Source organism: Mauremys reevesii, linkage group 8 (assembly GCF_016161935.1).
Source record: "Mauremys reevesii isolate NIE-2019 linkage group 8, ASM1616193v1, whole genome shotgun sequence".
Classification (NCBI taxonomy): domain Eukaryota; kingdom Metazoa; phylum Chordata; order Testudines; family Geoemydidae; genus Mauremys; species Mauremys reevesii.
Genome location: NC_052630.1, coordinates 8,351,357 through 8,367,634, shown reverse-complemented (window position 1 = coordinate 8,367,634; position 16,278 = coordinate 8,351,357). Strand labels below are relative to the sequence as shown.

At 41.9% G+C, this 16,278-nt stretch overlaps 1 protein-coding gene across 6 annotated transcripts in view; it reads right to left on the bottom strand.

The window, feature by feature from the left end:
- Positions 1-14,417, bottom strand: part of MAPK9 (mitogen-activated protein kinase 9) — a 57,898-nt gene extending 43,481 nt beyond the window's left edge. For 2 of the 6 annotated variants that reach the window (XR_005583473.1, XR_005583474.1), the window contains exons 1-2: positions 14,191-14,412; positions 2,129-2,304 (exon numbers count right to left, since the gene is read on the bottom strand). Coding sequence is in view for 3 of the 6 variants with exons in the window: in XM_039483599.1 (XP_039339533.1) it covers positions 2,129-2,250 (122 nt within the window). In the remaining 3 variants the exon portion in view is untranslated. Of the gene's footprint in view, positions 1-1,440; positions 1,632-2,128; positions 2,305-14,190 lie in introns of those variants that run through there. The other 4 variants (XM_039483598.1, XM_039483600.1, XM_039483599.1 and 1 more) reach the window with 3 other exon arrangements.
- Positions 14,418-16,278: the final 1,861 nt, after the last annotated feature.

The window sequence follows — 16,278 nt, the reverse complement described above, 5'->3', positions numbered from 1 at the left end:
CCCTCTACCAGCGAACACCAACATTAGATCTTAGAACAAATGTGTTACTTCTTTTCACATATTAATATCAACCAAAAGGAAAAGTGGAACAGTATTAACATTGGTTCTTAGTAAAACCTGGGCAACTCTCATTGCTCCTATTCTCATATTGTTAAGGAAATAACTAACTCCAAATCTCCTATAGTTAAATCAATAAACTGAATAATGGGGATCCCCCCCCACCAATGATTCAGAGCTCAACTGGATTTTGACAGACTAATAAAAGGCTTTTTAAAATTAACCATATGATTAACCAAAAAACCCTTTTTTTAAAAGCCAAAAAACCCTACTTCCTGGAAGCTACAACTTTCCAGCTAGCAAACTGGAAGTACAACAGTTAGGGGAGCATATCATTCTTTGTATTGAAAGCACTGGATTATTAATGCTGATTTTTGGCAAGTTTCCATACATATTTTACAAGATGTAGTTTTAGCTACTGCTTCTTTAATTTGCAGACAGTTTTCAGAAGAAAATGAGAAATGGTATACCTTTGATTTGTATTCCTACCCTTCCTCTTCAATCCAGAATTCTCAGACCAAACCCTCCTCACACCCTACAGCCTAACCTCAGCACTGGACTTCTCTGCTGCTACAAACCAGATTGCTCCCTCAAGGTGAAGTGGGACAGATCAGAAATGCACCATATTTATTAAAAAAAAAAAAAGGGTGGTCATTTCCATCTTAAATTCCTCATGCCATCTGGTACTAATATAAAGAAATTAAAGTTAACAAAAAGATACATTAATCTGAAAAAACTTAAATGTTATACTGAAGTTTACCTAATCGCTGTTTTAGAGACAGACCATTATGTCAATGTGGGCAGCCACAAACTATGACACATTGTTGAGGACTGCTAAATGACTCAATTTCCTGGAGGTCTTCATGCCTTAAACATCATTAATAAGAACCTGGCTTGGCTCGGCTTGACAGGATTGCATACACCAAATAAATAAATAAACGTAATCACTAATACCTAATGTAGTGATTACACATGCCTCACTCAAACACACAAATTTCAAAGAAGAATGAAAGTTTCCATTTTAATTTTTTTTTTTTACTTCTTGCATAATAGCATGACAATGGCATTTCAGACACATCCACAACAGTTGAAAATGGGAGAGATTAAATAAATTTGTTTCACATACATATATAAAGGTAGAAAAATATTTTTAAAAAAATGTGTACGTTTAAAGTGTAAAAGCCCCAGGAGCTGTTATTCCAACTCAATACCAGGGTATTCTTAGTGATGCCTTTCTTCCCCCTTGACCGCTGGTAGCCTTTTACAGTTACCTACACATTCCTTCTACTACCAAATAAAGTTTTGCCCAATAAAATATGGGCCTGACAGGTAATCTGGGTAGAGCTGATAGCTGCAGTCTAAAAAACATTTGAAAAGTTTTACCTTTAAGCTGGCCCAGTGCTGTGGTGCCATACAAGAGACTAAGGTTCAGGATCAGACTAACGATTCGCACATCCTGGGGCAGTGGAGGCTGGACACATAGTTGAGGTGACACACCAAGGAAGAGACGGCCAGCCCAACCCCTCACACAGCATCCCTTTCTGGTTAATCCATGGAGTGACAATGACATTGATTTGCCTCATCCTGCCAGTTAATGGCAAGGCACTGCATTGATGGCTCCTAGAAATGGATAGGAGTGATTGGGAATAAAAGGGGGGGGAAAAAGGGGGCCAGGATGAAGAAACGAGTAAAACCCAGAATCTCTCACCATCTCATTGTCATACCTTACACTGTAATATCATAACTACATGGGGAATGTAAGAACTAGAAATAAAAATAAAATGGTTAATGAGAAGGAAATTTGCTACCCATTTTAACAACTTATGCAGATATCTAAGAATTTAAATTTTGTTTCCTAAAACAAAAATTCAATACTAGACACTACAGCAAGCAGGTATTGTAGAACCTGCTTAGTTCATAATCCTGTAGCAAGAGATAAAAGTATTAATTACAATCAATATTTTATATTCTGGCACATGTATAGTTTACCTTTTCATTATACCAAGAGTATGTTCACAGTTTGCTTTGTATTTAAAATTGTTTGTGTTTAAATAAAGTTTGTATTACTCACCAAACAATGCCCTGAGCCCCAGATCCTATGGGCTTCAATTGTTGGTACCGTTTTAGTACAGTGAATGTGGAATCTGCGACTTGAACACTGTAAAACTGACTATCACATTTACTGTCACTCATGTTGCACTGTCATGTAGTTTTTTTCCCCCAAGGACCTGGCACAGTTTTCAAGATCTTTAAACACAAAAAGAGATATTGAACAATTGTTTATTCTAAACAGGAAAATTCATTAAAATCTTTTCAATATTTTCTGTAGAAGAATTTTTCAATACATATACTATTTATTAAATGATTTTTTCATCAGGACTTATTAGTGCTTTGGTTTATTATTAATACATAAGGTACACATATGTAAGATGGCAAAAATAAACGGACTCTTCACAGATTTAAACAAATTAGGCATTCTTCATCCAGCTACCAGTTCTTGTAAAATAAGATACACAAATCTTTATGGATGAAATCACTGCTAAATAGAGCAAATGTTTCCTTCATAACCCCAAGAAGCAACTTTCTTTTACTGATTCAAACAGCAGAATTTAACATTCCATGGGACTGTGATTTAACCAGCAACCTTTAAGGGGGAGAATGTAAAACCTATATCTGGAGTTGTTATGCTATTACTACTGTATGTGACTGCAATCTCATGGCAAAATTCAACATTTCTTTGTGTATTTCAAGAGCAGATAACAGGTATGGAAGTCAGTAGCACAAAAGGGCAGAGCACAGTGAGTGGCCTGGGCAAACACTGGGAAAAGCCATGATATCAGCCAGAAACAGAATTTCAAAAAGACATAAAACTAAGTATGTTCAAGGAGTTTGAAATTTACACAGAAAGAAGCACAGAGTCAATAAAGGGACTCAAGAGAAGGGATGAGATGATCAGAGCAATAACGATAGATGTGTATCTTAACTTTAGTAAGGTTTTTGATACTGTCTTGCATGACCTTCTCATAAACTAGGAAAATACAACCTAGATGGAGCTACTATAGGGTGGGTGCGTAACTGGTTGGAAAAGTGTTCCCAGAGAGTTCCCAGTCATCCTGGAAGGGCATAACGAGTGGGGTCCCATGGGGATCAGTTCTGGGTCTGGTTCTGGTCAATATCTTCATTAATGATTTAGATAATGGCATAGAGAGTACACTTCTAAAGTTTGCAGACAGTACCAAGCTGGGAGAGGTTGCAAGTGCTTTGGAGGATCGGATTTCCTTTAAGATAAAATTTGAAAGGGAAAAAAAAGAAACAACTTTTGGCTTTTCAGGTTTGGTTCTTTGACTGTGATCAATACCACAAGGCCCTACTTTTTGCAAGATTCATGACTGCAGATACTTAATGTTCTAAGAAAAACTTTACTATGGTCAATGAGCTACTGAAAAGTCACATTATGTAGATCTATAAATCCTGGAGTTTCCTTCAAAAAAGACTAAGATCTCCTACTCCTTTCACCCATCTTTCTACAAAGGAAAAATTCCATGCATGTTCAGTTGAGAATAAAATATTGAGAAATTCCAAGAGCTAAACTAGAAATAAATCTATAACCATATAAATCATGGAAAGAAGTCCCACATGTGAAGTACAACAAATTTCAAGTACCAATACTAAATTAATCCAAGTTACAAGGGAAGACAGCCAAAACATACCAGTTTAAAAATAAAGAGAAGATTTTCACAAAAATTGTCTCTAAACAATAAAAAACATTTACCAGCCATTTCAAATTTGGTTCATACAACATCCATGAGAGTCTATAATAAGATGTAAATATACTATACAGACTATTTCTATACTATGACTATGCTGGCATCGCTACATTGACATAGCTATGTCAGCATAATGGTGTATGTAGATGCAGCCTACACTAACAGAAGTTTTTCTAACAGTGTAGGAACACCATCTCCCTGAGCAACAGCAGCTATATGAACAGAAGCATTCTTCCATCAACCCTAGCTGCATCTACACTGGAAGTTAGGGTCAGCATAGGTATGTCAGTCAGGCATGTGAAAACACACACTCCTGACCAACGTAGTTATGTTGACCCAACTTTTAAGAATAGGACAGGCCTGTGCAATGTTCACTACTTCAAAGCAGCAGTCTCAAGGACTCCTTTCTGTGCTTGCTAACTAACAACATTCTAAAGGTAGTTTGTTAAAAAAGTGTTCTCTAAACTCACATGTTACCTATTGTCTTGGCTGTTTCATTCACTAAACTGATGAGATAAAGATTGATGTGATACATTCAGAAGGCTATTTTCTTTTGGACATTTTTGAACATTTTAAGGAATTCTGTTCAATGGCACAGCTTATAGCTAAAAGAATTACCAGTTGGGTTTGAACGTTTGTTTTTTCTAAAGCCACAAATTTTCACATAAATCTGCAACAAAAAAGTCTTTTGAAGAGACATGTCCTCATGTTTTAACACATCCAGTTCTGTTTTCGAAGACCAATTATTTCTAGTCTATTGATGACATATTTATTTGCCTATTACCATAGATATAAACATAACCAGCAGACACCTGTGTAAGTGCAGGTACGATCAGTAAAACTCCAGTCTCCTTTCTATCCACCATATGAACAGTTCATTCTTAACTAGCAGGATTGCAAGAGTTAAATCAACCAGTCACCGCTTTGCCTCATACAAAGAAAGAAGAGAGGCAAAGAATTTGCAATGTAATTTCTAATCAACACAACATATCCTTAACTGTGATTCACATAATTCTTTGCTGGTAGCCTGCAAAAAACAGATTGGTGATAGTATTGGAAACGTGTATGAGAACTATGTAGTAGCTGAAGACAGTTAAAATACATACATGGAAAACTAATATTAGTGAACTAATTGCTGCAGTTACCATAGCGATATAAGAATTTGAAATGGGAACAGAGGTGACCCACAGGATCCTGAATGGGAAGGAAGTGTCATTAGACAATCTCTCAATAAGCAATGATGTTGGTCAGATAATGAAAAAAGTTACTGTTTAGTTTTGTTTTTTTTAATTAAAAGCCTCATCTATGATCAGCTTTTGGATGACATTTTCATTATTCTGGCACCTTTCAGAATCAACAAAAATCACTTAAACATAAGAGACAGTGAAAACATTTTGTATGTTTTTTTCAGATACACCTATATTCACACAAATTAAATCAGTATTTGTTCTAATGGGCCTAATATTATGTATAATACTGACTAGGTTTACTGTATTCTCCATGAAAATATTTGAGATTTTAAATTTATTTTAAAACCAGAAGCAAGACTGTCACACAGGGCAAAAAGACACCATCTTGTTCACATTCCTTTGCCAGCTACTGACAATCCCCTGCCTGCTGAGGAAAAGTGATGCCAAATTACAAAAAAGGTAAATAGTAAATGCTACATAGGTTTCAAAATCTGACAATCCATTGTGTCTAGAACTTAGATAAATCATCAACAAAGTGTCACATATAACCATGCAAACATCTACAAGTACTTGGCACAGTTTTGGGGCTCAAAGTACTTTCAGCAAGAACAAAACATACTGGGAAACTTCCTGAGGAATCCACAGACTGCTGATTGTTTTAATCTATTATAGCATTAGTCTTCAAATTGTCAGAAATTAAATTTTAAAAAGAGGATACTAAATGATAACAGGAACCAGTGTAATGGCACAAGTTCAGTTATTGTGTGGATGGATTTTTAAGAACATTTGAGTTTGGTGATGTGGATAAAAGGGATAAGGATGGAATTTTACACATAACCAGTAACAGCGAACACTTCCCGCTTAATCATCATTTTTTTTCCTGTTCACAATTTCCATGTTAACACTGAGGAGAAAAACATGAAGTGGGTGACAAGACTGCATCTACTTTCTTTTGAGTAAACAAACCCACATTACTGGGGGGGGAGGGGAAAGAGACTCAAAACACCCTTTTTCCACACATACCACCTAATTGCCATGACCTGATGTCCTGAAGAAAAGTCAAAGTAGATCAGATACATTTGTCAGCAGCTGTCTTTCTGATCATATTAGACTCTAAACAAGTTTAAATTTCATTATTTCTACTAGAGGAGGAGCTGATAGACCCCCTTATATTTAGGTTGCCTAACACTCTCCGTTATAAAGGATAATTAACACACTTTATTCAAGTATTATTAACATCTCCATTGTTTGCAACAGGTCTTTGATACTCAATAAGGAGAAACCCCTCAGGCTACAGACATGCCTTTTCTTTGACCAGTCACATGACATTTAGATTTAGCTGAGTTGCAATATGTTTAAAATGATCACTTCCCTTCTTGTGTGCCTCAGAAATTTTTGGCTTCTGAACACCCTAAAGAGCCTGGTCTTTCTATCAGTGCTGCCACCACCACTGTGCAGGGAATATCTGGAAACTGACCTTCTTCAACAATCCTTTCTTCCCCCTGACCCAGTGTCTATATAAGGAATGAGCTAGGGCAAAAAGGGAGTCTGACCAATCCTAAACCCAGTACATGGTACCATCTGCCCATTCCCCCACTACAATGTAACTACAGTCCTATAGCTCAAGTGATACGAGTCTGTGTTGTGGTGCTGAGGGTTTAAACCCTGATCATGATACATGATGAGGAGGTTGTTATAACGGTACATATTAAAAAATTGGTTTTATCTCTCTCTTTAAGAAAACACACCTAGGAAATTGCATACAAAAAATGTTAAAAGAATGTTATTTAGGTTGCAAAGTTTCAAGCACTGTGAAAGTTAAAAAATGCTAGATTTACAATTGCCCATAAAACCTTAATTCAGCTCCCTTGTGCATATGCATTATGATCTTTAATTACATTATTACACACTTTTTTTTCCACAGAACTTTCCTCTCATTCAGTTAATAGGCTGGATACACCTGAAGATCAAATTAAGGTTGTATAAACCACCATAAATTTGGCATTTTCTAAGTGTTGCACACTGCAACCTAAATAGTATAATTTGTTGAGACACAAATAACTACATTAAAGGAAAAATTCAGCAATCTTTTCAAGACTTAAAGCCACTGGAACTGGCCTTTTTTAAAAATTTACATTGTATTTAACATTTTTAAAATGTTAAAATACTTAATTCACTAAGGCTGACAGAATAGATAATGAAGATAATCACTTTCCTTTTGGTTTTAATAGAAAAGCACTCACTTTTAAGCATTACTTTGGGAATGTTTCATCACATATTTTAAATGTTTGTGTATATATGGAGTTTTTTGTTTCAATTGTTAATTCTACTGTTTATATTTTCTTTATAAACAAAGAAGTATAGAAAAGAGTACATTTATATAAAACCAGCAAAAGTAGAGTGCTTTTCCAGTTGAAATCATTGTGAAATTTTTTCTCCATCACAGGAAATATGGCAGTCTCCATGAAATAAGGTTACGCTTAGAGTCATTCATATTGCTACATAAATGCGATAAATATATTGAAACCCAGAGTACATAATTTTTGCTGGTTTTGATATTTTCATTTGTCTGTCTGTGATGTGATGTGATAACTTTTGAATGCAGCATCTGATCAATTCCACTAGAGGATACACTGAGCCCCTGGCATCTGATTAGCAGACCAATTAGCTTCAGCTATTGTCTACAGATTAAAGAACCCAGCTGATGACAGCCATAAAAATCTTCCAGCATAACATCATTCATTTTAACTCTGTCCCAATAGATTTTAAAATGCTGACCACCTGAATGACTTATCCCCCAGATAGAAAGAAACAATACTGGTAGAGGAAAAGGTGCAAACAGGGTGAGCACACAGAGCTCCTTACATGGGAGAGGAGAATGAAGGACCTGGCATTGAGGGAAAGAAGGAAACAGAGGGCACACAAAGCCCCTGGCATATGGTGGAGAGGGAAATGGGAGACAATGGGCAGGGACACAGGGATTATATAGAGCCCGGGGGGGAGGAGGGAGGCGGGAAGGGAGGCACACTGAGGTCTTGGTAGGCAGACGCAAGTATGAGAGTAGGAGGAATATGGGGCACAATAGCCCCTGGTGTAGGGGGGAGCGGTAAGGGGTGTGTGCGCAAAAAGTCCCTGATAGGAGGGAGAGGCTAGAAGGGGTGCAGGGAGTCCCTGAAATAGAGGGGGACAGGATAGGAGCACACAGGGAGCTTGTGCAGGGAATGGAGTGATGCAATGAACCCCTAGTGTGTCAGTGAGCTCAGCCCACCGAAGCAACAAAGTGTGCAACCCTGTAGAACAGGCCTAATAGGATTTAAAGAGTTGTTCAAGAGAGCAACTTATTACATCCAGGTACTGCAAGAATACTAAACTTTATTTAAATAGGAGAAATTGCCTAACTTTACAAAAAAGTTAAAGAGAGACTCATAATGAGCTATAAAGTGAATTTTTGATAAATTCATAATTTTTTTGAACAATCCTCCCTCTTCCAAAGCACTTTCAGACATCCGAGTCACCCCAGTGAGTTCTGAGAACTCTGTAAAGCAGAGTTCCAGTTTTTCCTATATTTTAATTTTCAGAGCATTCGTTTCATATTTTGATTTATGGGATAGGATTATGACAATCTTCGTCACACTTTCAAATTGAGGAGGGATAGCTGAAAGAATACAAACTATGAAGTGGAAATTTTTTTAAACTACATAATGGGGAGCCTTCGATTAGTAGTCAAAACTTTAAAAAATCATCACTATAGTATCCAAGCATATAACATAATTGCTGCCCTAAAATTAAGCAGTTTATTGCTGTTCTCTCCATCATTCCCTCCCCTATTCTGCAAGCTTTAGGTCCTCAACCCCCTCATCCCCTTGAGGAGTCCCCTCTCTTTCTTATTCTCTCTCAGCAAGGGTTGCCATATGGGTAGCTAGTGTGCAGCAAGAAGGTATGCTGTAGATTTACACTCCATTTTGCCATGCCCTAAATCTCTGCATAGACAAGTCCTGCAGACCAGAGGAAAGGCAAGGTTTTAAACATCACCCACCCCATGCCCGATCTTCAGCATTTGAGCTTAATGGGTGGCAGAACTGTGGTCAGCAACTGAGTAGAACTGAGGTGAGCAAAGTTATCACTGGACAAGGAGAAGGTTAAACCCTAAAGTAAAGATCACAGTTACTTGTCCTAATTGCAGCAACTGTCTGGGTAACAGGGATGGGACCATTTCCCAGCACACTATAAGAAGGATATGATTGGGGGGCGGGGAAAAGGGCCAGAGTTTGCAGCTATTAGGAGCCAGACCCTCCTTAGGCCTTATCTTCATGAGGAAAAAAAAAGTCCCTACTCCTGGGGGCATTCTGTACCAAAAAGTTAAAAATCCTGCACACAACATTTTAAAATTCTTCAAAATTATTTCAAAATACCTGTCAACAAGTTTGTCTGTAACTATACAGATACACACAAATTCCCCCAGGAGTAGAGAGTTAAAGAAACCCCTATGACAACCCAGTTCCTGTTTCTCTGCCCCCAATCCCCCCGAGCCCAGCCAGGGGGCCAGACACCCACAACCCCTACTCCTCAGATCCCAGCCATGGCCCCCCCAGCCAATACACCCAAACCCCCTCCCCATCAAAGCCCAGCCATGGGGTCCCAATACCTGCACTCTCTCCCCCCCAGAGCTCAGCCATGGATCCCCCTTGCCCAGATACCTGTACCTCCTCCTCACCCCTCCAGAGCCCGGCCACGGGGCCCCTCCAGCCCCAATATCCGCACACCCTCCCCCTCAGATCCCAGCCACGGGCCCCCCCGGTTCAGATAACCGCACCCTCCCCGCCCCAGAGCCCAGCCACAATGCCCCCCTTGCCCAGATACCTGTACCGCTCCCCCTCAGAGCCCAGCCACAATGCCTCCCCTTGCCCAGATACCTGCATCCGCTCCCCCTCAGAGCCCAGCCATGGCCCCCCACAGCCCAGACACCTGCCTTCCCCTCCACCAAGAGCCTAGGGATCCAGAGAGAAACAGCCTGATGCACCACCCTCTCCTTCCCTCAGGGCATGCTGGAAATTGCAGCTGCCAGGAACCCTCTAGCTCCCCCTCTCTCCCCCCAGAAGTGACTTGTATGTGTGAGCTGAGCTCTGCTGGGTCCAGTGGCCCCTAGTGGCAGCTAGCAGCACTGCAGCCCATTTCTGTGAGGGGAAGGAAATTCTGCGCACATGTTAATTTCTGCAGAATTCTGCACTGCACAGTGGCACAGAATTCCCCCAGGAGTAAAAGGTGTATTGATAACTAGAGGTAAATTTCTAGTAGAGAAAAGGCAGTTTGTAGTTTTCATACAAATCAGTAGGTGAAGTTAGAGACTAGGCTTGCCCACAGGCTTCAACTCAACCTGCTAACTCATGTGAAGAATACAAATTGCCTTGTCTTTACCAGGGTTTTACCTTGAGCTAGCTAACTTGAGTTAAGAACACTTTTTTTCCTGATAGTATTAAAGAAGAAGCATTAAAGAAAGGAGGAAGCTACGAGCTCAAAAGGCATTTTGACAGAATTTGACTGTATAAAACTATCCTAAAATGAAGCTGATTTAGAAACCAGGATAAACACTCTCTGAACTCCAGACTGTTGGAAACTGCTTTGATTAGGATTCGAGACCACCAACTTTGTCAGTCAACTCGATTTCTTGACTCTGAAGTACCAGTCTCTTAACTGACAATAGTTTATTTACCTATCATATACATCATGGGTATGCAAAGCATATTCCATACATCCTGACTGTAGACCCGTATCAGTAGGCCCAACACTGGTACGGAAAGTCAAGGACTCCACTGGAATTTAGCATCACATTCAATTTAAAAAAACAGAAGTTTTCAGTTACTGGTGTTCTCATATTATTTAGTGAAACAATTATGATCAATATAGAAACAGAAAACTAAGGTATTCATGCTATGAAAGATGGACAGTGATGATAATCTCACCAACATCTTCATAAACTGACATCTCTTGAATCAATATGATGTACTATCAATTTAAAAGGATTATACAAAAGTGATAAATATGCACATGGTGCATAAAAAAGCAGCTTACATACACTGGGTGGTCCAATCTGAAAGTTATTTTGTTTTCCATCTAGTTGCAACCACGAGAAAAGTTCCAGAATCACAAGGCTAATATAGCATGTCAGATGCAGTAAACTTGTGAATACATTTTAGCTTACATGCACTATTTAAAGTGTAATTATAGTCAGGAGAGTGACTATTCAAAAGTGGCATGTTCTTACTAAACAGATCCATTCTCTGTATATCTTCAAGTCACATCTGCTTATTTCATAGACATACCAAGTTACTACTGTTAGTATTTCACTCTAAATACAGGTCTGGAGAAAGGCACTTCAACAAAAATATAAACATCAATTTTGTAGAAGAATCTTTATTGCTGGCAGTGAAGGGCAAAGAATCTCAAGGAGCATAACTCGATTTTTAAATCACAGGCTGAGATTCTAATACTGGTAGTTAGATAAAATTTGTAAGTTTATAAAATGAAAAGGTGAAGTCACAGAAACAAGATATGGAAAGTTTCTGTGTCATTTTTTGGTTTTTAACTATCATTTTTTGTACCATAAATGCACTTAAACCTAGCCTGTACCTTACTGGTAGGTCAGTGGTCCCCAATCTGCTCTGCCCCCCACTCTACTCCAGCCCAGGTCCAGACACCAGCTCCCAGCCATGGCTCCGGCTCCATTCTCAACCGCGGCCCCCCAGTTCCAGTCCTGCCCCTAGCTCTGTTCCCAGATGCTGCCCCAGCTTCAGCCCCCACTCCTCCGCAACCCTTCTCCCACCTATGGCCCCCTGCTCCTGGCCACAGTTCCAGCCCCACTCCTAGCCGCAGTTCTGCTCCTGGCACACCAGCCGCAGGCCTGCTCCCAGCCCGCTGCAGACCCACTCTTGGCCCCAATCATGACTCTGAACACTCTAGAATGTTAGACTTTTTGGGATAATCAGTTTTTAACCTAATAACCTTGACAGTGAATTGAAAAGCAGTAAGTTGAGAAAGCATCTTAGTTCTGAAGGTAAAGTTCTTTCACAGCTGGTATATATTGTATAGCAATAGGTCAGACCAGACGATCATAATTATCCCTTCTAGTGCTGAAATCTATTCAGTTGAACTACTACTGAAATGTAGTAGTTATGACAACTAACAATACAGACGTAACGTACATAAAATACAAGAAACCAATAATTGTCAAGCAGTTAGAATGAAATGGTACACACTCCTAAAGAGTCAAAATACCTTCAGATTAGACGTTTAGCAACTAAAACTTCTAGACCAGGGTCAGGCAAACTTTTTGGCCTGAGGGCTACATCAGGTTTCCAAAATTGCATGGAGGGCCGGTTAGTAGAGACTGTGCCTCCCCAAACAGCCAGATGTGGCCCAACCCTGCCCCCAATCCAACCCTTTCTGCTTCTCACCCCCTGACAGTCCCCCTGGGACTCCTGCCCCATCCAACTCCCCCCTGTTTCCTATCCCATGACAGCCCCCGGAATCCCCACCACTCCATCTAATGCCCACTCTCCTTCCTGACTGCCCCCAGAGGACTTCTGCCCCATTCAACCCCCGTTCCCCACTTCTGACCGCCCCAACCTCTATCCACACCCTTACCCCCCTGAGCACCACCCCAAACTCCCCTGCCCTCTATCCAACTCCCCCTGCTCCCTGCCCTGTTACCGTGCTGCCTGGACCACCGGTGGCTGGCAGCGCTGCAGCTGCACCGCCCAGAGCAGCAAGACAGGCAGCTGCGCCGCCTGGGGGCGGGAGCCAGCGACACCACCGCGCAGCTCATAGCACCAGGTCAGGCCCCGGCTCTGCAGCTGCGCTGTCCCAGGAGCTCGCAGCCCCGCCGCACAGAGCACTGTGCCGGCAGCGGAGTGAGCTGAGGCTGTGAGGGAAGGGGAACAGCAGAGGAGGGGCCGGGGGCTAGCCTCCTGGGGCAGAAGCTCAGGAGCCGGACCAGACGGTCCTGCGGCTGTAGTTTGCCCACCTCTGTTCTAGACTGCTGCAGTGATTGTACTCATTCTCCAAGCAAAAGGCTAGTCAACAACTACCTCTAAAGCACATTTTAGCAGTACACTCAGTGACAACAGGGTGGACCTCAGCTTCCCAGGGCTGTTTCTCTATACCAGATTACGCTGCCACATAGTGATTTAACAGATTTAAAGAGAGCATCTTTTTAAAAAAAAAAAATCTTTTTCGGTTGTGAAATTATTCTGGTTCAGCAAACAGAAAGCTGAAGTCATGCTGATAGGTCAATTTTAATCACATTTTTACACTTTGAGCAACACTGCCAATTGATCATTTGGGATGATACCTTTTTCCAGATCAGTCATACTCAACGTACGCTGCTCAAGCTGCAAAGGGCTTTTATACCGATTTAATGTTCCAGAAACGCAGACTGGCGCCCTGCCAATAATATACCAGTTGCCCCGAGAAGACGTGCTCCTTTTAAAACAGGGGGCCCATGCACAGAAGCAAGACAACTAGACCAACATCTCAGGGCAGGGAACAGTCCTTAAGTCCCCGACCTGTCACTGCTCGGGTGCTCTGGGGAAGCCTATTAACAACGAATTCCCCATAGAGTTTATTACACCCGTGGGGGGGATTCCTTCCCCGCACCCCGTAGTCCGGCTACTAACGCCCCCCCCCGGGTGGGGGCACGAGGCTGAGCACCCCGAGGCGGGCGGGCATCCAGCTGAGACGGTTTCTGCTGCCGCCTGCAGCAGGACGGAGGATGCGAACCGAGGGCAGGAGCTCGCGGCTGGCGGGCCCGGGCTCTGACAGACTGCGGCACCGGGGGGGCGGGGGAAGCCGTCGGGCGAAAACCCAGCCCCGGCCCTCTGCGGGGCAGCTCCAGGGGCACCGCCTCGAGCCGAGCCCCAGCCACAGCCCCAGCCCGCCGGGCAAGGCGGGACAACAGGGAAAGTTTCGGTGACAGCTCGGCGCTAAGGGGAGCGGGCTCGGCCAGCCGGACCCGCACGGGGAGGCGGGCGAGGGTCTCGGGCTCACGTCCCCATACCACTGGCCCCCAGGCCTGGAGACTCGCCCCTCCCCCCTCTTCCGCCCGGCTACAGAAACCGCCCGGCCGCAGTTTCCCCTTTTCCCCTTCCCGCTGCCCTCTCCTCCTTCCCTCCCTCCCTCACCGTCTGCTCCTGAGGCTCGGCGCTTGGGTCCCGCGGTAGCGGCTTCGCTCCTCCACCTCCCAAGGCCTCCCTCGCCACAATGGCCTCTCGTCGCGGCCCCCTCACGGGCCGCGCCAGGTCCGGACCCGCTGACGAGCAGCCACACTGCCCAATCGCCGCTCAGTGCTTGCCGGCCGCAGCCAATCAGCCTGCGGAGGCGGGACCCGATAGCCACTACATAAGGAAGCGGAGGCGCAGGGGGCTGCTGCAGTAAAGGCGGGGAGGTTGTGGGGTTGGTCGGTTTCAGTTAGCTCGCTGCCGCCTCGTGCTGATGTCATCAATTTATGTTATAGTCAGTGTGATATCACCTCACCCCACAGTGTCCTCATGAGATGCTTGACACCCTCACTTCAGGGTAAAGCACCATTGTCAGGGCACTGATGTCAACCTTTCACCACTAACTCCCTGAGGTGCAGTCAGGGTAGACCCTCCTGTTACCACAAAGTGATGCCATCCCCTGCTGTCAGGATGGCACTTGGTGCTCATTGCATCACAAGATGCTGTGGTCACTTTCCATCCATGTTTTTAGGAGACAGTGGTGGGATGTGATCACTCTGCCACCTGTGGAGCCTCTCCAGTTAATTCTGTAACACATGGCAACCATATTTAGTTACCACAAAAATGGGGGAGGAGGTCCTCATGGGGTCAGCCCCTGCCCATTCAAAAAAAAATTAATAGCTATTGTAATCTGCAGCATTGGTTTAGAATGCCATGTTTTAGATTTATCGTAAGCAATGCCTGAGCATTGAAAGCAAAGTAAGTGAAGGGAATATTTGGGCCTCTTTCTCTCTCTCTTCCCCCCCCCCCCAATCTACATTACAAGCCTGCACTTCTTCCCTCCTGACCTCACCCTCAAGACAGCTTGCTTTTTAGAGCAGCTACTGACCAAAAGGAAAAAAAAATCTTGACACAATCTACCCTTAGCGATCATTTCCACCTCTACCTCGTCTCCCCTCACTAATTTTAAAAAACCATTTTAAACACCTGAGTTAATGTGCTTTACTAACTAGTTGTCAACTTGCCTTAATTACTGCACTTTTTTGCAATACAAGAAAACTAGCTGCTCAATAAACATGAGGGCCTTCCCAGCACCTGCCAAAAAAAATTCTGTTAACAGATGCCATTGGCATCCATGCCTTAAAAAAAAAAAAAAAAAAGTACAGTGAAAATCTGTTTTGAAAAGTAAAACAAACCCTGCTTAAGAACAATTTATCAGAAACTACTACAACAAGCTATTGTACCACTAACAAGACATTAAAATGTGTAAGTATCAAAACATCTCTACTTAAAAGCAACCCTGCAAGATGTCTTGTATGTATATACAAAAATAATTTCTTGATGAGAACGTATGTGAGCCATTAAAATCACAATAAAAAACTTAAATTAAGGTAATTCTTGAATGTTCTGATGTGACAACCCAGTAGAGTACTTCACTCTTAGTTACCACATTCCCTTGAGGTTTATAATAGCTCAATAGTGCTAGTCCACAACTCTGTTTACATAATATTAAAGGTGAAATGCAAAATTTTTGGAAATATGTCTAGTTTAAGACAGGGTGGATTTGATTTAAATTACTAGTCAGGAAGGCTCAATTTAATCATGGTTTTCTACATAAAAGTGCATTCTTCTTGGTTGTTATAACCTTAATACATCTTCTTCACAAGTCAGATGTAGGTTTCAGTTTTAGAAGGTACACACTATACATTTTTAAACTGATTTATTTTGAAAACTTTTCAGATTAGTTTTACAGCTATAGCAGAAAATGAATGAGTGTTTGGTTATTTCATTTACCATAGGTAACTGAAGCAGATATTTATGAAGTCATTGGGAGATAACCTGTAGAATTGGAGATAGTTCTACCGTTAATATTTGGAGGATTTTCTTGCCATGCTGTATTAGGAGGCAAACATCACTAGATAGACATTTAAATGGTTTTATTTAACTAAAAATATGTTAAGTATTCTGGATTTTTCTCTTCAACAACAAACATATTATTTTAACAAAACAAGCATATGTCCCTCTCTTCTCAGACTTTTCCCCCTTATACAG